The sequence below is a fragment of the Mus musculus genome, chromosome 3 (genome assembly GCF_000001635.26).
Source record: "Mus musculus strain C57BL/6J chromosome 3, GRCm38.p6 C57BL/6J".
NCBI classification, from domain to species: Eukaryota; Metazoa; Chordata; class Mammalia; order Rodentia; family Muridae; genus Mus; species Mus musculus.
This window is the reverse complement of record NC_000069.6, coordinates 36,498,555-36,524,970: the sequence shown is the minus strand read 5'-3', so window position 1 is coordinate 36,524,970 and position 26,416 is coordinate 36,498,555. Positions and strand designations below refer to the sequence as shown.

At 43.9% G+C, this 26,416-nt stretch overlaps 1 protein-coding gene and 1 long non-coding RNA gene across 2 annotated transcripts; both read left to right on the top strand.

Annotated features, from left to right (window-relative positions):
* Positions 1–3,558: 3,558 nt before the first annotated feature.
* Positions 3,559–9,344, top strand: Smim43 (small integral membrane protein 43). The gene is made up of 3 exons (NM_001384269.1): positions 3,559–3,807; positions 4,504–4,618; positions 7,851–9,344. The coding sequence occupies exon 1, from the start codon at positions 3,580–3,582 to the stop codon at positions 3,769–3,771; it is 192 nt and encodes a 63-aa protein (NP_001371198.1). The 5' UTR covers positions 3,559–3,579; the 3' UTR covers positions 3,772–3,807; positions 4,504–4,618; positions 7,851–9,344.
* Positions 9,345–18,161: 8,817 nt separating this feature from the next.
* On the top strand, positions 18,162–25,167 carry Gm11548 (predicted gene 11548). Its single transcript, NR_040590.1, has 4 exons — positions 18,162–18,279; positions 20,632–20,679; positions 22,677–22,803; positions 23,262–25,167. It is a non-coding gene; the product is annotated as a predicted gene 11548 (long non-coding RNA).
* The last annotated feature ends 1,249 nt before the right edge of the window (positions 25,168–26,416 follow it).

Here is a 26,416-nt window from a genome sequence, read left to right as displayed (position 1 = left end):
CAGTGGCAGCTTACAGAGTGGAAACAAGGCAGAGGTCCCCATTTGGGAAGGGCCAGGAGTCCGGCTGCTGTGGAGGTGGGTAGCAGGGACCAGGTCCTGACCCTGAGATAGTTCTTGATCTCAGAACACCAGCATGTAGACATATGGACATCTCTAACCATTACCCCCAGTCTGTCCTTTCCCAAGTGTGAGTCTGGCATAGAAGATGTTTAGTCATGTTTCTGGAATGACTCTTCATGCCCGTCTCTCTGCACTGTGTCAGAGTAGGGCAGAAACTATATCTGATACCCAGGTTTCCATAATAGCATGAGGAAACGGAAACTTAGCTTGGGGATTTGTTCTCTTGCCAAGATTACATAAAACAGAGAAATCTACCCAGAGGAACATGTGGTGCTTCCAGATCTGGGATTTTGGAAAGTCTGAACTCTTAAATGTGGAAAAGAATTTAGGTTCTACTCAATAGCCCTGTGAGAGTGGGTCGTTAGATAACACTAGCAATAGGCACTGGTCCTGATTGGCCCATTTTCTGGGGGCAAACTCTCTGCCTTGTTTGAGTTTCTGTCCTGACTTCCATCAATGATGAACAGTGACATGGAAGTGTAAGCCAAATAAACCCCTTCTTTCCCAAGTTGCTTTTGGTCACAGTGTTTCATCACAGCAATAGAAACCCTAACAAAGACAATACCTTCACTGAGCAAGCATGGTTAGGGAGAATCAAGCAAGAGTATGTAGCAGACCCATCTGACAGCAGCAACAGACATGCCACAAATCCATTAATAACGGAGATGCATAGAAAAAATCAATGGGAGGATGAGGCTTGAGTAGTCATTTGTTGTTAACATTATTAATTTATACAATATAATTTCTAATAATAGCTGTATTTTAGCAATTTTCTTGAAACACTTAAGAATAATTCCTAGGAACCAACTCCAACATAGATAGCCCTGTCTACAAAGTAGATCTATATCTCTATGCCTCTGTATCTCTATATTCTATATAGTGTATATATTTTTATATAGTACATATATAGTGTGTGTATATAGAAAGAGACAAAGGAAGAGAAAGAGAAATAGAGACAGAGGCAGAGAGATAGTGAGAAGAGTGAGATAGTGGTGGACTACAACTATCTATCTATCTATCTATCTATCTATCTATCTATCTATCTATCTATCTATTACCTATCCATCTATAGACTGACTTTGTGCCCAGCAAAGACTTGTAAAAATTTAACAGTAGCCTGTAATAGCCAAGATTCTAAAAACAGAATATTGGTGCATGACATACATATAGAAAAACAAATTGTTAACATCCCAATCATGTGACTCTCATAGCAAATCCAAGGGAAAAGTAGGCAAAGGGAACACAGACTGGGAAGCTGTAGCCATCGCAGGTAGAGCTGAGACTAGAACTGAGTCCTGAGTCCTTCCGTTTACTCCCACCATCCTGTCTGTGTGACTTGTGATATCACTGAAATGATGTCACTTACTGTGCTCAGGCCATTACTTAATCTGGGATGTGTTTGTCAGGCCTCATCCCACAATCTCAGTCTTGGCAGCTCTCGAATCTTTACACATAATGAGATAAAATTGGAGGTCTGGGAAGTAGCTTAGGTAAACTTTAGTGACAGCCAGACTTGAAGGCCTCCAGGAAGCTTTTCTCTGGAGTTCAAGCCCCCAGACCCTAGGGATGTGAACTGTTAGCCATTAGGGCGTTGCAGAAGCGATGACTTGTGACTTCTGCAGCTAGTGGGCACAGGCGCTACAGCCTCTGCCTAACTCTGGCCGCTGCCTGATCTGTTCTGCCAGATGCTGGTGCCTATGGAGGCCTATGGAGAAGGCCATTTCAAAGGGACTGAGGCCTGCCACCATTAACCAACATTACTCCCACTGTGAGTCATCTGTCCTCACAGCTGAAGAACCTGGGCTGCAGAGCAGTCCTCAAACAACAGCAGCTATTCACCCAGATTTTAAAACACACACACACACACACACACACACACACACACACACACACACACACACCACCCCACACAGCAGGGGTGGATGCTCAGGGTCAACTTGGCCTAAAATTTGCTTTGTAGTCCCAGCTAACCTCAAAATCATGAGCCTCCTGCCTCAGTACCCAAGTGCTGGGACTGTGTGGTGTGTGTCAGCACACCTGACTGAAAGTAACTTCAAAATATTCTTGACTCACAGATCCCTGGAGAAATCAGCAATGTCCTTGCTGGTTTTAGCCACTGAATTTGGGTAACTAGTTACACAGTGTTAATGTGGGTATGAGGTGTCCTTCAAAAGTTTCAGGTGCCTAGGGAGTGGTCCCCAGCTGGAAGTGGCAATTGAGAGATGGCTGAATCGTGAGGATGCAAACTTCATCGATGGATGAACGAATCCATAAATAAATTCTGGCCAGAGTGGGCCCTCAGAAAGTGGGGCGTGGTTGGAGATACTAAACCACTGAAGGTGTGGCTTTGAAGAATGCCTGTTGTCTCTCCCACTTCCACTGTCTTCTCTTTGGCTGCCTGAGCCCAGCCGCCTGTCCTGAGCTTCTTGGATAGTGCAAGAGGTCTAAGAACAGTGGAGCCAGCTAACCAGGACCCAAACTCCTGCAGTGATGATCCCCAATCACCCGGCCCTCCTTAAAGCTGATTTCTCCCATGCCTTTTGTCATGTAAATGAAAACTGACTGGCACACTCAATAACAAAGAACTTCCTTTCTCACAGAGCTTCACCACGGAGGTGTGGGTAATTTCAAATACGGGGCTATTGGGGGTCTCACAAAGCACCTGGAAGACTTTATGTCTCTCTTCTCTCTTCTCCTCTTCTCTTCTCTTCTCTTCTCTTCTCTTCTCTTCTCTTCTCTTCTCTTCTCTTCTCTTCTCTTCTCTTCTCTTCTCTTTCTCTCTCTCTCTCTCTCTCTCTCTCTCTCTCTCTCTCTCTCTCTCTCACACACACACACACACATTGAATTTCAAGTCAACAACAGAAAGCTTTTGTAAAATATCACATTCGAAATGTCGAAATGTCTTTGGCTGTTAGTGCTCTGTAAGGACCTATAGCACAGAGGAGGGTGTGGGGAAGCAGCCTGTTAGTGCATGCCTTCTGCAGTTCTAACAGGCAAAGCAGCTTGAAGTGGAACCGTGGATGCGTCGGTAGTTCACTTCACAGCTAGGAGCATCTCCCAACCCTTCAGACCGCACCTTCAGGCACCTTTTATTTTTTCTGTGTCTCTTTTGGAAAAGTGCAAGTGGCGCAAATTACGAAGAACCTTAACTACGAAGGGAGGGGACAGAGGTTCCATTGGCTGTCCCCAGTGAGAGTCTTAAAGACACCTGCAGGCAATCAACTGTCCACACCGGGGAACACTGAACCATTGCTCCTCGTCTCCACCCGCTGAAGTTAGCTCTCCAGAGCTAGCTCGCATCCCCACACAGAAGATCTGCGGCGCTCGCTGGTCCCGGGTCGGGCGCTCCTGGGGAGCCGCGGAGGCCGGGCGGACCACAGCGGAGCTGGAAACCCGGGGGCGAGCGTGCGGAGCCTTTCCAGGCGAAACGCAGCGCGCACCGCCCGGGCGGCGCCCAGCATGGAGTGGAAGCTGAATCTGCTGCTCTACCTAGCGCTCTTCTTCTTTCTGCTCTTCCTCCTGTTCCTCCTGCTCTTCGTGGTCATCAAGCAGCTGAAGAACTCGGTGGCCAATACGGCCGGGACCCTGCAACCCGGGCGCCTGTCCCTGCACCGGGAGCCGTGGGGTTTCAATAACGAGCAAGCTGTGTGACCCAGCTGGCAGGGTTTCAGCTCCGCCGGGATTCAGGTACACCCCTCTAGAGCAGCGGCAAGGGGACACACTCTCTTCCTTCCGGGACTCTGGGCCCGCTATAGAGCAGAGGACCCCAGGGACAGGAGTCTAGTCCTGGACCCGAGTTCTTCTAGAGTAACCCTGATTTCGAGAGAGGAGACTCGGGAAGAGAGGATAGCTTTGGGGGATGAGAACAGTATGCACACCTGAGAACTCTTCTTCCCAGACCAACTTCACTGTATCTAAGGGTGGAAAACTCTATTATTCAGTCAACTTAGTTCAGCCACTTCCAACAAAATTATCTAAATACTGAAGAGTGCGAGCTTTGAGAGGCGTTTCAATGGTGGTGCCCAAGAGAAACGATTCAGTGGCCTCCTGGGGGTGGGAGATTTCCTCCTATTCTTTATTGCTATTCCTAGTCTAGCCTGAGGTTTGTCAAAGGTGAGTTTAGACTCTGGGACAACAGAGGGCGAGTAGAAGAATGAGTCGCTGGAAAATGACCTTTGGATGTTGGCTTGGAGGGCAGACAAGGGGCTACTTTGTATAGTGTAGGAGAAGCAGAGGAAGCTGGTGTGAGGGGAGAGGCCTGTTTGTGGTTAGTATAGTAGACCTTTTGGAAAGGGCTGTCAGGAGTAAAAGTCACCTGTATGAGGTGGGGCAATGGTAGTTTGAGAGATCCTTTCGTCCATCAGATCCGATTGCTTTTCCTAGATCTATGTCATCGGGACCCAGACTGGTACCCTTGACCGGTGACACCCAGGACCGAAACTCCTATCACAGCCTAGGAGCCCTGCAAAGCCGGGGAGTGGAGGAGATCTTGCAAAAGGTTTGTTGGAGCTCCTCCCTATGAGTGACTGTCTCAAGATCCAGGGTTTCGGAAGAGATGGGTCCGGATGCAAGAAATAGGTACCAGGAAATTAAGGGTTTTTCTCCTGCTCTGAACTGGAGAGCTTCCCCCAGAATCAAGAAGTCAAGGTGATTTCAGAACCTTTGCAAAAATGAACGAGGAGACCAGGGTTTGTGGGAATTAGAAAGAGAAGCCAGGGGCATTTGCAAATTTAATAGCCACCCCTCCCATCTTTTTTGAAAACAGTAGAGGTGAGAATATCATTTGTTTTCAGTAGGGAGGGTTTGGAGTTAATTTTCTCAGGACAGGACAAACTGCTACAAGGAAACACTCATTTTACACACACACACACACACACACACACACACACACACACACACACACAGAGAGAGAGAGAGAGAGAGAGAGAGAGAGAGAGAGAGATTGAGAAGAGAGACAGAGTCAGAGATAGAGACAGAGACAGAGACTGGAGTGTTAAGATCCTTAACATTAAATTTTGCCTAGGCTGATAACACAGAGAACTGTTGGTATTTTAAACAAAAGGGAAAACAGGTCCATCTCGGTGAGTCACTATCAGAAATGATTTTTGCCTGAGACAGTAAGTTGATTTCGTACATATTCTATTTCATTTGGACACAATAAAGCCAGTCTTAAACAAAGAAAATGGTTCATTTTAGCTATTATGTCTTGAGTAAATTCTCATCTCCTTATCACATCTTTATCAGAGCTATAGTAAGGCTTGCTTTTGATTTCCAGTCTGAATTCCAAACTTAGAAGACATGAATATACATTATGATTTGCACAATAATCCTCTAATTAGCTGATATCTCTGCGGTGATGTTTTGTTACAGGCCAGCAAAGTTAATATGAATGTGGACAATAAGCGTGGGAGTGATTAACGAGCAATTATGGTTGTTTATAAGGACAGAAAGTAATGATTTCATACCTGATAAATAATCAGAATATAAACTATTTAACCACCAGCTTGGCTTCTTGACTTTGTAATTTTTTTCATCTTCCTGGCATTTCTGCCATCCAGAAGTGTGATCCACCCCAACTCTTCACTGACTGCAGAGAACAGAAAACTTGGGCATCTCAGTACTAGGCTGAACTCTGTGCAGATTAATAGACAGGTTGCTAAGAAAGAACTGGCTGCCTTTCCATTTTGGGCTCAGGGCCATTTTATTACCACTACACTAATTTGTTAATTACTAAGTTCTCATTTGCATATCCTCGCCCAAGCTCCGCCCAAGCCCCGCCCAAGCCCCACCCAAGGTTGTGTATTCTTCCCAGCTGGGATCTACCTGGAACTTATTTCTAAACGACGGGAGTTAGGATTCCTCATATCTGTAAAATGGGTTGCTGGCACTTTCTGCCTGCTCTTTTGTTAGTAATTCTGCCTTTGAAAATTTGACATCTGTAGAAGAAATGCCTTTTCTAATTCTTTTATTCCCACTACCATTTTCCAAGACCCAGCATAAGATTGATTCCCCAGAGCTACTTCTCTTCCATCTCTTCTTTTCCTGAGGTAGAGACTTGCTATGTAGCCTGGGTCAGCCTGGAATTTGCTTTGGAGACCAGATTAACCTGGGGCTTTTGGTGATCATTCTGCATTCTGGTATTACCATAATGTGCCACCATGTTTGGCTTAAAAACGTACATTTGTACTAGAGCTAATGCGCTGACATCCACAATATCACTTCTATGTATTGATCACTCAATTCAGTGACCACACCTTGGCTCTGATAGTATATGTCAGTTCTAATATGTGTATGACTAAGATAGGGCCTCATTCTGGAGTCCAGGCTGACTTGGAACTCAGCATCTGCCTGGATCACCCACCATGCCTGGCCATATTTTGAAAGGTGATATAAATGTGAATTAGTCACTAAAACATTCAGTAAGTCAGGGACATTTAAAATAACTGCTCATTTTGTGAATGTAATTTTATTATAAAATATTATTGATTCATTTTTGACAAAAAAACCCTCACAAATGTTAGAATGCAAATTTCCTACATTATAAGGAAATGGGCCATAATGATAAAATGCGTTATTAGTGTTTATTTATTATTATTATTATTATTATTATTATTATTATTATTATTATTTTGGTTTTTCGAGACAGGGTTTCTCTGTATAGCCCTGGCTGTCCTGGAACTCACTTTGTAGACCAGGCTGGCCTTGAACTCAGAAATCCGCCTGCCTCTGCCTCCCCAGTGCTGGGATTAAAGGCTTGCGCCACCACTCCCGGCTAGTGTTTATTTTAAATGTTGCTATTTAATAGTTAGGTATATATTTTAGTTGTTTAAAATGACTTCTCCTCTTATTAGCACAATCTTGATTATTCACTAATTTCTAAACTTGTAATATAATGAATCTACAGTCCTGACTAGAGAAGATCATTCTGTTGAATGAGAGTGTATCACATTCCCATTTGCAAAATCTAAAATGTCTGATAAAATAGGTTCCTATGCCCACACTTCAATTGCAGGGTACAGGTGTAGCTGCGGGCCTGATGCAGTCTGGTGCAGCCCCACAGCATGGGGGAGTCACCCAGAGTGAGCCCCGCACTGGCTTCTGGGGAGAAAGGGCTTGTTTTTGGTTCATTGCAGAGGTGGAAACTTGGAATAAGGTATGCAAAAAACATGCAACACCCTATTTTTAATGTGACATTATAATGTTCCCAATTTTGCCTCGTTTCAGAGTAAGTACAGTAGAATTCAGTTATAAACGGTGAGAATTTTGAACATTTTGAATGGTTAAGCCATTTAAAGAGAGTAGGGAACGGGGTTTCCCCCTCTAAACCATATGATCTAGAGACTTTTAGAATCCTAGTTATACTGATGTAGAAAAAGTATCAGCAGAGCTCTGTATATCAAAATAGCTCTGGGAGCTAGTCTGAGCTACTTGTTCTTATTTAAGCTCGATCCGTAATTAAAACTCTAAAATCACTAGAATTAGTCGGGTATTTGTATTACATACAAGCGCAAGTGAAGAATTGAGCTCTTGATGTAGTGGGGTCTTGTTCATTTTGTTTTTTCACTTGAATCAGTTACACAGATTCTTCCAATATCCGTTTGCTAGTTTGTTTACATAAATAAATAAGGACCCAGGTTAAATGTCCCAGTAAACAGGGGCTTGAACAAATTAGGGGTCTTGTTATGTCTCATGGAACTCACTCTTTATATGAGGCGCTGTTTGTTTTTCAGATTCTTATGTGATCTCCGTGGCTCCCCAATAGAAGGAGGAAGCAGGGAAGAAAACAGAATGTGCCTGTCTGAGTCCATCTTCCTTCTAAAGAGTTTCCCGGGGACCAGGACTACGTCACGGGCCACTGTCTTTTAACAATATGGATGCTGTTGCCTTCAATCAAAACCCAAGCTCTCTAGATTAGGACAAAGAATCCTGGGTGGACAAGATCCAGAAGTCTATGCTCTAGTACAAAGCACAGTTGTGCAGAAAGCAGTGTTCAAGATGGAACTCCTGGTTCCCACACAGCCCCACCGATGTGGCTGAGCAGAGTGACGATGTCTCCCTAGTTCTCAAGAAATATTTGTCAGGACTGGCTTCCTCTCTGGTCAGCTGACTCCCCTGTACCAGGATTTTCTAGGCATGTAGCCTGGAAGCCTTACATTTGTGTGTGTTGGGGGATCTGGAGGTTGAGGGGGTCTTCATAATCTCCTCACGGAACTTTGGTAACAGATCAACATAGGTTGTTTTCTTTTGCTCCTTTTTGGTCCCCTCCATCACGTTCCAGTTAGTTCAATTTTGGTGGCAGCTAAGTTTGTGTATTTGATCCCTATAAAGGCCATCCCTTCCATGCACAAGGAAAGACACTCTGCTCAGAAAGGCTACCTCTCTTCCTTCCACCCTCGATCCAGGAATATCCCGGGAGATTGCCTCTCGAGCTGCTTCTACTCACAGCCTACGTACTGGCCAAGCCGAGGGAGAAGAAACACTTCCCACACCCAGAGCTGTGCAAAAGAACTTTCTGTGATATGAAACTGTTCTATATCTGTGGTGCCCAATACGGCAACTACTAGTCACATGTGTCTAGTAAACACTGAAATATGGCTAACGGGGCTTAGCTTTTATTTAATTTCACCCGAGACAGCCACTTGGGGCTAGTGGCTATTGTATGTACAGTTCACACCATTCTCGTGTGTGTGTGTGTGTGTGTGTGTGTGTGTGTGTGTGTGTATTAGAGTCAAAGAGGGGAGGTGGCTGCTAGCCATGAACTCCACATCCCATGGTCTTCATTGTTTTTCTTGCTTTCAGTTTTTCTCCTTGATGAAAAAGAAAGTCAGTATGTTAGCTCTAAATTGAGAATGCTACCATCTACCTATTGCATGTCTTCTTGTACCAAATGAGATAGGTTTCAGTGATAATTGACCATGGTAAAAATGGAAGTGTTGATTCACTACATCTCCATATTCCCAGTCCTTGCCCCTGACCAAGGTCACATTGTCCTAGGCACTTTATTCCATTTTAGTTCTCTTTTTAATATTGTGAATCCCAAGCAATTATTGTATATGTTTTTCAAAATACCTAATGGTTTATATTTTTTAAGGCTGTAAAATAAAAATTGACAATTACATGTAACTCAGGTTTTGTGTGTATGTGTGTCTGTGCAATTTTTAGTAACTTACTACCCAAACTTTATTGTATTGATTAGGATATGAATAAATGGAAAGTGATATTGATTTTTGTATCAGATTTCAAATTTTTTTTTCCAAGACGGGGTTTCTCTGTGTTCTCTGTGTAGCTCTGACTGTCCTGGAACTCACTTTGTAGACCAGGCTAGCCTCGAACTCAGACATCCGCCTGCCTCTGCCTCCTGAGTGCTGGGATTAAAGGTGTGATCCACCACGCCCAGCTGGTGGATTTTCATTTTAATGGACATATTTATACGCCAATGAATACTTTATTTAAAAAAATATTAAATGAGTCTTCTGTTATGGTCAAAGCTTGAATAACAGTAGTTGTCTCCAGGCTCCCAGTTTGTATTGAGTTTTAGAAATTATTAGACCGCCGCAGACATATTCCTTTCACAGACGCATAGTCTCCCACCTGTGGTTAATCTATGGATTTAATTGCAAAGATTTTTTAAAAGGTGTATTATTAATTTTGAAGTTTTTAATTTATCCATGTTTTGTTCATTGCTTTCTGTGTCCTCTTTAGGTGACATTTGCCTACTCTGCCCTCACCCTGGCTACCAAACGGGATTCTGCTCTGCCTTCTTCCATACTAGAAGTATAGTTTTAACTTTTACTAATCTATTTCTCATCTTGAATTGAGGTTTGTACATGGTATGGAGTAAAGAATAATTTTCCCTTTTTGTAGAAACATGCCAGCTTTCCTAAAGAAAGCTTTTCTCATTCCTTCACTCTTCCTTTTCCCTCCACCCTCTCTCCTTCCCCCTCATTTGTTGGACACACTTTACATCCCCACTGTGTCACTGTGCCTCTTTCATCGACCCCCAATGTGTGAATAATAATGGGTCTCTTTCTGGATCTCGTCTGTTCCATGGACCCCTCCAAATGCCAATGTCTTAGTCACACAGTAAGTCTTATCATTTACCATAAATAGTATGAATAGAATTACTAACACGAGCTTCTAGTCAAAGGCTGAGAGTGCACACTAGGAAGCTTGAGTACTTTGAATTAAAATCAGTAAGAAAACTCCAATGGAGACTAGGATTCCTTCATTTAAATCTGAGTCCTGATCTGGGGTGTTTCTCAGTCCTGTCTGTCATGGCAAACAAGAACCATACCCTTTACTGTTGGTACAGGTGGGACAAGCAGTGTCCCTGAAGTCAGAGCTCAGGGATGAAGCTCTGAGTTGGTTTTCGTTGCACATAAGCCTACACATAAACTTTCTTTACCCAGTCTATGATGAGTACAGTTCCCTATGTCCACGTCATCTACACTGCTCCAAATCTTTGTATGGTCTCGTCTTCATTTGCTGACGTGGGGCAGGATGGGTTGAAGATACAGGTAGTTTCTGAACTTACTGTCTATAAAAGTGGTTGGGAATTGAATGGTGTCCAGGAAGAGAATATATGTTTTTATGTTTCCATGAACAGAGCAAGAGTGTCCATCTCGATACCCACACAAACTCTGCATTTTGGGGATCTTTTTGTCTATCAGCATGATCTGCCGAGGGAGGCTTGGTTGTCCTTGGCGTTAAATACGTTTCTAGTTTGAGCATTGATAATTTCTCTGTGTTCTTTCATCAGCTTCCCTTCTCTGTCTCAGCGTTTTTCAGTTCTTCATTAGTCTTCAATGACGCTTTGTCTTTATCGGAGAATTTTACTCATACATAGGAACACAATAAGATTAAATCTTTCTCCTTTCCCTAGCTCCCATTAAATTTCTTCATCATAGCTACCAGATTCTGGTGGTGGTAGCGGTGGCAGTTTGTTTAAGATATGGTCTCAGTCAGCCTATACTCAAAGTAATCCTCCTGCTTCAGGACCCTGCCTTAGCTTCCTGAGTGCTGGAATTATAGGTTTGAGCCACCATACCCTGCATGACCACCAGATTTTTATGTATCCTTTTAGATATGAAATATATGTCTAATATTAATGCACATATTTACATTTTAAAATGGAATTATAATGTAACTAAATGTAAAATGTAACCAAATGACAAACTATATACAAATTTTGTACTTTGTTTTAAAATGCATCATCTATTTCATATTCATTTATTAATCAATATTTACTGAAGACCTAGACATAATTCTAGTTTCTTAGGCTTGATTCATAAGCAAAAAAGACAAGTTCTTTTCTCATGGGGCTTCCTTATACTGAACACATGTGACTGCCTCTTTCTAACAATTTTGTAGTATCCCAGGGAAAAGACCCTTTTGCTCAACTAATGCTTTCTTACCTGGAGTTGTCTAGGTTTTTGGCACTTCTGGGTACATGTGTTCCATAAAACTTTGTAATACAATTAAAAAAATTCTAAAAGTAAAGGAAGCAAATTTTCTCTCAGTTTAAAATTTTATCTATCTATCTATCTATCTATCTATCTATCTATCTATCTATCTATCTATCTATCTATCCAGTTTTTTGAGACAGGGTTTCTCTGTGTAGCCTTGACTGTTCTGAAACTCACTCATTGGACCATGCTGTCCTTGAACTCAAAGAGATCCACCTGCCTCAGCCTTCAGAGTGCCGGGATTAAAGGCACGTGCCACCATGACCTGGCTTAATTTATTCTTTAAACAGTTCCCACAGCTTGAGAGAACAATTTTAGGATTACTGAAAAAATTAAGTACAAAATAGTTTTAAAATATACCCCTTCCTCGAGTGACACAGTCTCCTCTATTACTCTTAAGATCCTGTAGTCGTATGTCATATTTTGTGTGGATGTAAGATTTTTTTAAAAAGTTTATTTGGAGCTGGAGAGATGGTTCAGCAGTTAAGAGCACTGACTGCTCTTCTGAAGGTCCTGAGTTCAAATCCCAGCAACCACATGGTGGCTCACAACCATCTGTAATTAGGTCTGATGCCTTCTTCTGGTATGTCTGAAGACAGACACAGTGTACTTATATAATAAATAAGTAAATAAATAAATCTTTTTTATTTAAAGATTTATTTATTATTATATCTAAGTACACTGTAGCTGTCTTCAGACACACCAGAAGAGGGCATCATTATGGATGGTTGTGAGCCACTATGTGGTTGCTGGGATTTGAAATCATGACCCCTGAAGAGCTGTCAGTGCTCTTAACCACTGAGCCATCCCTCCAACCCATGGATGTAAGTTTTAAACCTCTGTGGGCAGATACACTGGAACTCATTGCTGGACGACCATTGGTCTGCTGGCCTTGTTACCTCAATGTTAACTGGTGCCTGCACAGCTTACATTAAGATTTACTCTGTGCTCTAGCTCTGTTTTAACAAGCTGATGTGACATGTATTGCCATTACTACATCATAAAGAGGTTTCGCTGCCTTAAGATCAGTGTTCCATCTCTTTTATCTCTTCCTCTCTCCTGTAAGCCCCAGGCAACCACAAATCCATTTACTGTCTCCAGCTTCTCCCCTCAGAGAGCCATGCAGTCATGATCAGGCAGGGCTGCAGCCTTTCTCAGATGACTTCTTTCATTCAGCAAGGTGCACTTAAGCTTCTTCCTTCTCCTGAATGGCCAAGGGTTCATTTCTTTTGACCTCTGATGGATATTTCAGTGTCTGGCAATACAATGTTTTTTCATTCACTCACCAAAGGACATCTTGCTTCAAGTTTTGCAATTATGAACAAACCTTCTGTGAGCTTTTCCATACAGGATGGGTAAACACGATGGCGCAAGACTGTTTTGTAAAACGACTGTCTGGCCTTCCCAACATGAGTCCCAGTTACCCTGCTGGGGAGCCTCTTGAGCATCCACCATCACTGGAATCTCTGTCTGTATTCTCATATTTATTGATTTATTGTGCAGGAAAGGTGGAGGGGTGCATGCCACCGCACACGTGTGGAAGCCAAAGCACAACATGTAGGAGTCAGTTCTCTCCTTCCACCACATGGGTTGTGGAGATCGAACTCAGGTCCTCAGACTTGGTGACAAGCGCCTTGGACCAATGAGCCACCTCACCAGCCCCCAGTGCTTCTATTTTTGAGAGTTAAGCAGGTGTGCAGAGTGTATCATTGTTGTAATCTGCAGTTCCCTGGCAACACAGGGTGCTGAGCGTCCTCCCACATGCTCACATGACATCTCCTTATCGTCCTTGCTCCAATTTATCTTTAGACCTTTGCCCACTTTAAACTTGACCATTTTCTTATTGTAAAATGTGACTTCTTTGTATGTTAGAACCTTAGTTTTCACAGTGGTGGCTTGTGAGTATTCCTGCTTTACCGTCCCACACTTGTCTTTTTTATTCTCTCTACAGTGTCTATTGATGAAGTATCTATTTATGATGGAATACAGTTTACCACACTTTTCCTCTTGTGGATTTTGGTGTTGCATCTGGGAATTGTTGCCTAAACCATTTTCTCGTAGGGTAAAGTCCTTAGAGGACTTTATTTTTATTTTTTAACTCTTCCTTCCTTCCTTCCTTCCTTCCTTCCTTCCTTCCTTCCTTCCTTCCTCCCTCCCTCCCTCCCTCCCTCCCTCCCTCCCTCCCTCCCTCCCTCCCTCCTTCCCTCCCTTCCTTCCTTTTTTCTGTTTTAGACGTTGTCCAGAACTAAGGATGTTTTTCTGCTACCCTGGGCTCTGACTCCTTTTCTAAACCCCCTCCCCAGCACGTGGTTGCTTCTCCTCTGAGTGTCTGATCTCCATACCAGCCATTACATGGCTTCTTACTGTCTCCTTCATTCTCTTCCTGAGATGGAAGGAGGAAGGCAGCTGGAGAGATTTACAGGTGTATTAGTTAGGGTTCTCTAGAGTCACAGAAGTTGTTGGTGACTTACAGTCCAACTCCCCAACAATGGTCAGTAGCAGCTGTGAATAGAAGTCCAAGGATCTAGCAGTAGCTCAGTCCCACAAGGCAAGCAGGCAAAGAAGTGAGCGTCTTCCTTCTTCCAATGTCCTTAAGTAGAAAGTGTGGCCCAGATTAAAGGTGTGTTCCACCAAGCCTGGATCTGGGACTTGCTTTGTCCCAGATGACCTCCAACTCAGAAATCTCCTTGCCTTAGTCTCCTGGGATTCATAGCCACTATGCCTCAAGATCTCCATACCAAGATCCAGGTCAGAAACTTGTATCTCCCAGCCTCAAGATCAGGATCACAGTTGCCGATTTGTGGATGCAGGGATGCAGGGAAGTGCTTGCTGAAGGGAGCCTGTTACGGCTAACTCCTGAGAGGCTTTGCCTGAGTCAGACAAATACAGAGGCAGATGCCTGAAACCAACCATTTGGACTGAGCACGGAGGAGTTCTCGATGGAGGAGTTGGAGAAGGGACTGAAGGAGCTGAGGGGGTTTGCAGCCCCATGGGGGGGGGGGCGGCGGAGCAACCTTGTCAACCGGCTAGACCCCCCAGAGTGCCGGGGGACTGGACTACCAACTAAAGAGTACACATGGAGGGACCCATGGCTCCAGCTGCATAATGTGGCTGAGCTTGTTGGACATCAGTGGGAGTAGTGGCCCTTGGGCCCTTGGGCCGATTCCCTAGGAATGCCAGGGCGGGAAGGCGGGAGTGGATGGGTGGGTGGGGAGCACCCTCATAGAGGCAGGGAGAGGGGGGATGGGATAGGGGGTGTCTTAGTCAGGGTTTCTATTCCTGCACAAACATCATGACCAAGAAACAAGTTGGGGAGGAAAGGGTTTATTCGGCTTACACTTCCATACTGCTGTTCATCACCACGGAAGCCAGGACTGGAACTCAAGCAGGTCAGGAAGCAGGAGCTGATGCAGAGGCCATGGAGGGATGTTCTTTACTGGCTTGCCTCACCTGGCTTGCTCAGCCTGCTCTCTTATAGAACCCAAGACTACCAGTCCAGAGATGGTCCCACCCACAAGGGGCCTTTCCCCCTTGATCACTAATTGAGAAAATGCCTTACAGTTGGATCTCATGGAGGCATTTCCTCAACTGAAGCTCCTTTCTCTGTGATAACCCCAGCTGTGTCAAGTTGACACAAAATTAGCCAGTACAATTGACCCCTTGTCAACTTGACACACAAACAAATCACTAGTAAGCCTCAACCCTTACATTCTTATTCATCCCCAAGATTTAAATAACTTTAAAAGTCCCACAGTCTTTACATATTCTTAAAATTTCAATTTCTTTAAAATAGCCATCTCTTTTAAAATCCAAAGTCTTTTTACAATTAAAAGTCTCTTAACTGTGGGCTCCACTAAAACAGTTTCTTCCTTCGAGAGGGAAAATATCAGGGCACAGCCACAATCAAAAGCAAAAGTCAATCTCCAACCGTCCAATGTCTGGGATCCAACTTACAATCTTCTGGGCTCCTCCAAGGGCTTGGGTCACTTCTCCAGCCATGCCCTTTGTAGCACACGCGTCATCCTCTAGGCTCCAGATGCCTGTACTCCACTGCTGCTGCTGCTCTTGGTGGTCATCTCATGGTACTGGCATCTCCAAAACACTGCATGACCCCTTCAGTCCTGGGCCATCAATTGCAACTGAGGCTGGACTTTCACCAATGGCCTTCCATGGCCTCTCACAGTGCCAAGCCTCAGCTGCTCTGCTCAACTCCTTCATGCCTTCAAAACCAGTACCACCTGGGTGACCCTTATACATTACCAAGTCCAGCCACAGCACAAGGTACAACTTTGGCTATATCTGGAACACAGCCACTGTGCTCTCAGAAAACACTTCCCAGAAGATGTCACCTCAATGATGCTGGTCTCTTCTTAATCACTGCTAATTTCTTAACTCCAGCTAACCAGCATCAATAGTCCCAGTAATGCAAAGTTTTTGCTTTAGTAGTTCTGGTATCTTGTTAATCACAGCTGATTCTTCAGCCCCAGCTAACCAGAACTACAGAATCTTCACAATCAAAACAGCAATGGCCCTGAAAAGAGTCTTTAATTTTCCCTCTGAAATTTCACAAACCAGACCTCCATCTTCTGCAGTGTTCTCAACATTATCTTCCAAGCTCCTACACAACATCTGACAGAGCTTTTAACAACGGGTGGATCTTCAAGCCCAAAGTTCCAAAGTCCTTCCACAGTCCTCCCCAAAACATGGTCAGGTTGTCACAGGAATACCCCACTTCTGGTACCAATTTGTCTTAGTCAGGGTTTCTATTCCTGCACAAACATCATGACCAAGAAACAAGTTGGGGAGGAAAGGGTTTATTCGGCTTACACTTCCATACTGCTGTTCATCACCACGGAAGCCAGGACTGGAACTCAAGCAGGTCAGGAAGCAGGAGCTGATGCAGAGGCCATGGAGGGATGTTCTTTACTGGCTTGCCTCACCTGGCTTGCTCAGCCTGCTCTCTTATAGAACCCAAGACTACCAGTCCAGAGATGGTCCCACCCACAAGGGGCCTTTCCCCCTTGATCACTAATTGAGAAAATGCCTTACAGTTGGATCTCATGGAGGCATTTCCTCAACTGAAGCTCCTTTCTCTGTGATAACCCCAGCTGTGTCAAGTTGACACAAAATTAGCCAGTACAGGGGGTTTCCGAAGGGGAGACCTGGAAAGGGGAAAACATTTGAAATGTAAATAAAGAAAATATCCAATAAAAGGAAAATAAATAAATGAAAAAACATCAGGATCACAGGTGAGCCTTTCACTTCTGGATTGTAGTTATTCCAGATATAGTCAAGCTGACAACCAGGAATAGCCACTACAACAGGTTCCCGACTGTAGGAGATTTCTCTTCTAATAAAATCGTCTTTGAGTTATGGTTCCCAGGACTGCGTGGTTCTGGCTCCTCTTCCTCTCCTGTATGTTCTATCTTGTCTCCTCATCTCTGTCTTATTTGTATTTTTGTTGTTGTTGTTGTCTGGGTCTGTAATCCATTTTGAGTTAAATTTTATGAAAATTACGAAGCACAGATCCCGATTATTTCTCCCCTTTTCTCCAGCTTTGAATGCGGACGCTCATTTATTCCAGAGTCATTTTTGAAACCAATTATGTCATCAAAAAGTAAGTCAGGGGCTTAGTGGAGAGATGGCTTAGTGTCTAAGAGCACTGGAGGTTCTTCCAGAGGACCTGGGTTCAAATCCCAGTACCCACAGGGCAGCTCAGGACTGTCTGTAATTCTGGTTTCAGAGAATCTGACACCCTCACATAGGCATGGATACAGACGAAACAAGAATGCACATAAAATAAAATTAAATACATTTTTTTAAAAGCAGATCTGTATCTCTTCATACTTCAGATCGCTACCTAGTAATTTGTTCTGGCTCTGGCTCTCATTTGCTGTAGCCCAGGTTGGCTTCAAATTTAAGGTACAGGTGAAGAATGACCTTGAACTCCGGATCCCCTACCTCCACATACCCTCTACCCCCTCCAGGGCTGGGATTTCAGGCATGCACCTCCATGCTCAGCTTTGTTTACATTTCTCTTGCATAACAGAAAGGGTGGCCATGTTTTGAACCTATTAGATATTTAAGCCCTTAGATTCTTGATCTGGCCAGCCACTGTAGGCTGAGACCTGCTTCCTAGTTAGGACTGGGTTGCAAATGAGAAGTTCAAACTCAAACTGGGGCAGCAGACAAAGGGAAACCTTTTTTTTTTTTTTTTTTTTTTGACCTGCTCAAGGAAAGACCCTGAAGTTGATTTAGTTAAGGCACAGAGTCCTACTGGATATAGTGGTGCTTCCCTGTAATCCAGGGTAGCCACACTTCTTAGAGCTCACACCCACCTGTGACGCCACTACTACTGGGAGGAAACTCACTGTACTGGCTGGTTTTGTGTGTCAACTTGACACAGTTGGTGTTATCACAGAGAAAGGAGCCTCCGTTGAGAAAATACCTCCATGAGATCCAGCTGTAAGGCATTTTCTCAATTAGTGATCAAGGTGAAAGGGCCCATTGTGGGTGGTGCCATCCCTGGGTTGGTAGTCTTGGGTTCTATAAGAAAGCAAGCTGAGCAAGCCAGGGGAAGCAAGCCAGTAAGCAGCATCCCTCCATGGCTTCTGCATCTACTCCTGCCTCCAGGTTCCTGCCCTGTGTGAGTTCCTGTGCTGACTTCCTTGGTGATGAACAGCCATGTGGAAGTGTAAGCTGAATAAACCCTTTCCTCCCCAGCTTGCTTCTTGGTCATGACGTTTTGTGCAGGAATAGAAAGCCTGACTAAGACACTCACTCAAGGCAGAGACTACATCCGTTATCCAAGGTCAAAGTCTAGAAGCTGTATTAACAAACAGCTGCTTATGTCAGTCACCACCTGACAAGGCCAGGTGTGCCAGCTAGGTGCTGCAGATATAAGGACCTTAGCCACCCCAGATGTCTCTCCACGAGGACAGATCCTCGTCTTCCCCTGTCTCTCTCTCTCTCTCTTCTCCCCCCTTGTTCTTTCTTTGTTCCCTATCTTCCTGTTTCCCTGTCTGTATGTCTGCATGTCTGCTTGTTTGCCTCTCTCTCTCCTTCATGTCCTGAGATGTCTTTCACTCTCCCCTCCCCCAATAAACCTCCTACACCAGATCTGTTGTGTGGCATAATTTCTCAGAGACACACCTTGGCGTGGGCCCACCAAAGGTACTCCACCCCTCGCTGGCATTCTTATCCTACCAAGCAGTTTGCCTCTAACTAGGAGGGAACATAAGTAGAGGACAGGCATCATTTTGAACTAAAGACCTGCACAGATGCCAGGGACTTAGTCAAAGAGAATAGAGAGACTGGCTCCGGTTGCAGACCACCAAGCTGAAAAGAGCCACTCATCTGACTTAGCAAGACAGCAGCCATGCCTCCCTAGCAGGCCAATTTAAATCAGAACAGTACAGATGCTCTCTCTCTCCTTGTCTTAATCCTTGCACAAAAGAAACAGTGTGAAATACCCAGATGCTCTCGTCCTGTCCCGTCTCTGCATTACAAGCAGGGTAATTTTGAAACAGCCAATGTCCTTTTGTTTTGTTTGTTTGTTTCTGTTTCCCTCGAGTTCTTTTCTGTTCATAGAACCAGTCTATTCAGCTCGCTGGAACATGATTCTGTTTTTACAGAATGAAATGTTGTCTGATTCTAGACTTCAAAGTAAAACCATAGATAGATTCGAGTGTCATCAAAATCCAGTGTTTCTCTCAGATCGCCTCCCAACTCTGCTTTGGGTGTTTGACTCTCCCTCAGTCACAGTTATTGAGCGCCTGCATTGTTTCAGTCACTGCCTAAAATGCTGGGAAAGCAGTGTGAACGGGCAGGTGAAGCCTGTGTGTGTGTGTGTGTGTGTATGTGAGAGAGAGTGTGTGTAACTGTGTGTGTGCATGTGTGTGCATGTGTGTGCTCACGCATATATATGTGTGTGTGTGTGTGTGTGTGTATGTGTGCGTGCGTGTTTACATAGACACGTGGAGGTTGAAGGTCAACCTGGGATGTTGTTCCTCAATTGCTGTCCAACTTGTGTTTTGAGACTGGGTCTCTCACTGACATGAACCTTATTGACTAGGCTATTGATTAGATTGGCTAATTAGTGAGACTCAATGATTTACCTGCTTCTACCTTCTTAGCACAGAGATTATGATAACATTGAGACCACTCTTCCCAGCCTTTGCTCCTGGGGAAGAGCTCAGGTCCTCTGAATGACTATTAGTGTAATATTTGAAAAAGATGAACCTGAGCCATGCGTGGTGGCGCACGCCAGCCTGGTCTACAAAGTGAGTTCCAGGGCAGCCAAGGCTAGACAGGGAAACTCTGTCTTGAAAAACCAAAAAAAAAAAAAAAAAAAAAAAAAAAAGAGAAAGAAAAAGATGAACCTATAATCAGTATGGATGTTAATTAGATATGAACTTATATAAATATTGCATTATCAATGCTAATTTTTATATAGTAAATGTAGGGTTTTTTTGTTTGTTTGTTTGGTTGGTTTTTTTTCGATACAGGGTTTCTCTGTATAGCCCTGGCTGTCCTGGAACTCACTTTGTAGACCAGGCTGGCCTCGAACTCAGAGATCCACCTGCCTCTGCCTCCCGAGTGCTGGGATTGAAGGCGTGTGCCACCCCGCCCGGCTAAATGTAGGTATTTTTAACAGACACTTTATAGAACCACAACAAGCTGTGAAAAGAGTTCTCAGGCTCACTTTGTAAAATCCTAAACCTGCTTTATAGCTCTATTCTTCCTGAGTTCCAGATGCCACAGGCAACATAATAAGGGTAGCTTGGTGGCTGCTCTGTGCCCCAAGTCTCTGAAAGACACATTAATTCAAGGGTAAAGACTCCTTTGGCATCATCTCAGGAAACAAAGGTGGAATTCTATAGGGCTGGACAGCGCCAGGAAGGGGTTTCTGGGAAAGCAGATTGGGCAATATGATGAGACTCTCTTTAAAACGTTTCTTTCTTTGATGTTCCATTGTAAACTTTTGAATGTATCATCTCAGCTTTGTGTTTGGGCGTTATTTGAATTGTTCTTTTTTCTATTCCAGAGCCATATACCACAGATGTGGAGTACTTAAAAAGTTGAAATTGTCCTTGTAAGTCTAATATAATTAGTCTAATATAATTAGTCTAATATAATTAGTCTGCCAGGTTCTTTGTTGTTGTTGTTTTTCTTCTTCTAGTCTTAGGCAATCTCATAAAAAGACATAATTTTTGAAACAGAACAAATAAAAATATGATTTTTTTACACATTCAAAATATCCACATATCTGAGCCTGTATGGTAATTTTACAGTCAACTGTTTGTTGCTATGGACAGCATTAGCTTCTAAATTTACTCATCGCATATGTACCACAGAGGTACTTCAGTGGTTCTCCATGTTTTCACACTTGATTAACAGAGGCAACACAAGCCTAAACACCTTTGCAGGTCAAATGGATTGTAGAAAGGCATAAGGGTGTGTGTGTGCGTGTGCATGTGTGTGCACACATAAATGCATTTATATGCATTGAGTGCCAGTGTATATGTGGTTGCGTATCTGTGTTGTTTGTATAGTTGTGTATCTATGTGTGCATTTTTGTGTAGCTGAGTGTGTGTACTTTTACATGGTTGTGCTATGTGTCATGTGTTTCTGTTTGTGAATTGTGTATGTGTAGGTGTATGTAAGCACATATGCACACAGGCATGTGTGTGTGGGAGAACGGAGGGCTCTGACCAGCTTGATGACATCTTCTGTACCTTCAAATATTCTTCAGAAATCATAAACATCATGCAGGCCAGACAGACACAGCAGGATCACGTTCCGTGGTCAGGCGTGCACAAGGTGTCCAGGTTATTTCTAATAATAGGAAACCTGAAGGGACATCTCAGGAAGTCCTTTTATCCTAAGATTTCCATGTCAGAAGTGGACTGAGATTTTGCAACTTCCGTGTTACATGGCCTCTGTGTACTTCAAACAAACAAACAACCAACCAAACAAACAAACAACCCTACATCCACCAAACCCGTGAGAATATTAGCCTGACCACAGTTTTAAAATGTGTGAAAATAGTCTGATGCTAAAAATTGTTTTCAAAACATCTGTGCTACTGTTAAAAAAAAAAAAAGTCACTATAGAAACTTTCAGTAAATATTTGACAACAAACTCAATCTGGTGGCTGCAGGATGATTCAATACAAAGTAGTTACTCAATGTGATAGCATGTAGTTACTTAAAAGCGAAATGTAACAAGTTGATTAGGTGGCTCAGCAGCCGAGAACACTGGCTGCTCTTCCATCGGTCCCAGGCTCAATTCACAGCAGCCCTATGGTGGTTTACAACCATCTGTAACTCCAATTCCAGGGACTCTGATGTCCTCTCTGGCCTTCTAGGGCACCAGGTACACAAACTGCATAAACATATATTCAGGGAAAACACCCATACATACAAATTAATTTCTCTAAAAACAAAAAAATTTCAAAGTTGCGAATTTAAAAAATAACAAAAGTAAAGCATAAGAAGCCCGTGTAGCGACAAGACAATATTCTAATATATTATGCTAGAAGTCCTTCCATAAAATTTTATGTTTACCATTGCTATAACTACACAAACCGCACATACAAATAGGCCATAAACAAATAAACGTAACTGTGAGCTCTAGGGTTCTCTGACTTTTTAAGCTTTAGAACTAGCTTGCTGCTTAATCATTGAAAAGTGAATTCATTACTGATAGACTCACAGGTGGAGGCCAGTGAAGTCGCACATCTGGGCGAGGAATGATGACATGCCAGCTGGGCACGAGGCAGGAGGATTTCTGAGTTCGAGGCCAGCCTGGTCTACAGAGTGAGTTCCAGGCCAGCCAGGGCTACACAGAGAAACCCTGTCTTGAAAAACCAAAAACTAAAAAAAAAAAAAATAATAATAATAATAAAATAAAATAAAAGGATGCTTTATTAACAAAAGAAAGAAAACCTGGTTCTCCAGGACTCTTGAGGTACAACATCTTCTGTATGATTTTTTTATCCCTTTCACCAAAAAGTATTAAGTCATATGTTTGCGTTCTTTTTCTGATAATATTCCATAAAAGCTTTCAATTATTTTACACCCTTCACAGGTTACTGTCTTTGCCCCATGCTGCAGTTTGGGTAAACATGAGACATTGGGAGAGCTGGGGAGATGACTGAAGATAAACTGCATACTGTGCAAGCTGGAGGACCTAAGCTTGGATCCTCATCACCCAGGTAAAAAGCTGGGCGTGTGTTATTAATAGTAAAATATAAAAACCAATTAGTGGCTGGTTAATTGCTAATTAATGGTCAAATGTTTTGTGTGGCTCTGGCTTGTGGAGTGTGAGCATGAACAAAATAGGGGGGCACCTCACCTTTGTGGGGGTTAGTTTGAGACAGGGAGACAGAAAATAAACACTAGGTGTAATCAGTGAGTTATTGCATATATTTAAAGGAGATGGTGCTGCCAAGAGATAAAGTGGAGCCTAGTGAGAGCGTTGGGGTGGAAAAGTAGAGAGCCCATGGTTGTCAGGCCGGCGAACAGAAGAGGTCCTGATGGGGCAGCTGAGCAGGGATGCCTGGTGGGGATGCTGCAGGCTGAAGGGACAGACATGCAGGCTCCCTGCTGTGGCTGGTGCCAAGACTCACTGTAGATTCCCTCTGCCAACACATCTGGCTTCCTGGGTTGTCAGGGTACTCACCATGCATGCCAACGGCACAGCAGAGTATGGCTCAGAAAGGCTGCCACTGAAGAAGAGGAACTGCAGAAATCCACCTGGAATATCAATCACATGTACCCCAACAAAACATACCTGACTCGCCGGTTTTCACCCCGCTTTGTGGCTACCTGCTGACAGCTATCATACTGGATTTTGGTGTAGATTGACACCTCACTCAATCCAATCACACAGTCTCCTTTGCCTCTGATCACACTGCCTGATCTTTGAAAGCAAGACCCTTTGCCGGCCCTATGTGTGTGGTACCCATGTCCATCAACAAGGTTCCTCTGCATCCTTGAGCTATGAGAAGTGAGAGGCTGCCACTCTCAACCTCTGTTTCTTCAACACAAGCAGGACAGTGGATAGCAGCTTTCGCGACAGCTATGCCTACTAGTCATGACAACACTTGTATCTGCTGGTCCTTTGAGTCGGACTGCACTGTTCTGCCTGACGTCTGGCCAGGATGCCCATTTCAGAAGAATTTCTATTTTCTTTCTCATTGTTCCCCAACAGAAATGATCTCACCGTGACTCAGCTCTAGCTCATGGATTCCCCTTATGTATTACTTACTGCTTGATGCTCCCAGTTAGAGAGGCAGCACTAAAAACGTCAGAGCACTGACATCCTGGACTCAGTCCCTCAGTCCCCCGTATGAAATACAGAGATGATGTGCTTCTGTGTCATTGGACTCTGTGAGGGACACGTGCTAGCCGTTTAATCCCTGAGCTATAGCAGTTTTTGAGACAGGTCTTCATGTAACCCAGGCTAGCCTTGAACTTTCTCTGTAGCTAAAGATGAGCTTAAATTCTTGGTCCTCCCCATCCCAAATGCTGAGTTTGCAGGGATGCCCCCATCATACCCATCTGTGCAGGTACCCGAGGGGGTCCGAAGAGGTGTTGGATCCCCTGGAACTGGAGTTGCAGGCAATTGTGAGCTACACAAAATGGGTACTGGGAATCAAACTCCAGTTCTATAGAAGAGCAACAAGCATTACTAACCACTGGGCCATCCTTCCAGCCCCCATAACCTTGAACTTTTGACTCTTCATTTCAGCCTCCTCAGTAGTTTGGATTACAGGCCTGGCCAGCAATAATCCTTTTGAAGTATATTGAACACACGTGCCTGTGTGTCACATATACAGACTATTCAATGGCTGTCAGCTAGCGTTTTCTCAGGCCAGGTCACCTGGCATTGCTGGCTTCTTACATCTTGCCCTGGCACATCTTTTCTCTGATGAAGCACTACTCACCTTTTGCTAGGGTTTCAGATCCACTTAGCTTACAGCCTATACTTGTATAGAGATAACTAAAGTCCTTGTCCTCTACCCAGCCTTCTTAGTCTGTTTCTGTGCTATTGATACCTCTGTGTACTAGCTACATTTCTGTTGCCGTGATGAAACACCCTGACCAGGCCAATGGAAAGGAAATTATTTGGCTTCCAATTCTATAATTTTGAGGAGGTTAAGATCTCAAGCCACTAGTCATATTATATATGTAGCCAAGATGAGGGAGAAATGAATGCCCTCACAAACTGGCTTGCTACTGGCTGGCCATTGCCTGTGTTGTACTATTCACTGCCCAAGGGAATGGTGCCGCCCACAATGGACTGGGTCTTCCTACATCAGTTAATAGTCAAGACAACCCCTTCCCCAAAATATGTACACAGGGCAACCTGTGAGATAAAATTTGTCAATCACTTTAAACCCATGTCCCCTATTTTCTTACAAGGAGTATCTTTCCCGGGAAAGGGGTCCATGCTTAAGATTTTATCTCACTTCAGATTTGTCCCCATATGTGTCCTTCCCTGGTAGGTCTGGGGAGGTCCTAATTAGCTTCATCTTGGAGTCTTCAATACAAATCCACGTGAAGTGTTTACCTGGCATGCTCAGGTTGTGTTGTTGGTTTGTCTTGACTCCAGCATCCCGCAATGTCCCCTGATAGAGTGTAGTCCTTATGTCTTAACAACTTCCTCCGTGCCTGCCTTTCTTCATATCCGCGGCACATCGTTGGGGTCGAGAGTTCACCGTTATGACTGGAGGGTTCTGCAGACTGTAGTTAGGGAACTGTTATGGTCCTGATGTGAATTCTACACAGCATGTGGGGGCTGGCACCTTTAAAGGGGTGGTCCTGGAGAAGATAAGACTGTGATTCTGAGTAGACTACAAGGATGCTGCACACTGGTCACTTGTGATAGATGTTTGTTTCTTTTGTTTTGCCTTACACATGCTAGGCAAACACTGTACCACTGTGTATAAGCTATGGCCCTAGAACATTTATACTTTTTAAATATCAAGTGTGTGTATGAATATGTGTGTGTATTCGTGTATGTGTGTGGTATGTGTGTGTGTGTGTGAGGGTGTGTATGTGAGGGTGTGTATTCTAGTGTGTGTGTGTCTGCATGTGCAAACTACAGCCTATACTTATGTGAAGGTCAGAGAACTCAGCTCTCTTTTCCACATTATGGGTTTTTGAATGGTACTCAGAATTTGGGCATGAGAAAAAGAGCCAGCCTAAGAAGAAGTGGCAGCTGCCCAAGTGTGGGAGAAACCAGGATGCAGAGTTACCTGAAGCCGCATGAAAGCATGTAAAGAGGGTATTTAAGGAGAGAAACAGGCCTGGTAGACCCCTGACATTACACCCTGGCCTTGATCTTCAGCACTGTAAGGAAACTAAAAATCCACAAAAGACACAAAGTGGCAAATATGAGGTCCCTGGCCCTGGCAGCAGGGGTGGCTCTCTGGGCTGCTTGGGCCCAGTAGATAACAGTGGAGTACTTGAGAGCAGTGTTACCCACATCTCTCCTGAGCATGGGCCACAAGATCCCACGTAATCACCTTCATGGCGCATCTGGTGTTCCTGGAGGGTCCCGATAGAGAAGGCGTGGCAAGTCATCCTGTTGGAACTATAATCCCTTTCTTTCCTTACTTTCATTTATTTTCTTTTGGTGTTTTTTTGAGACTTGGTTTCTCTACGTAGCCTTGAATGTCCTGGAACTCACTCTGTAGACCAGCTTGGCCTCAAACTCACAGAGATCTCCCTGCTTCGGCCTCCAGAGTGCTGAGATTAAAGGCATGCACCACTACCGCCTGGCTCCTTCTATCTTTAAACACCTCTTTTAACAAGCTGTTT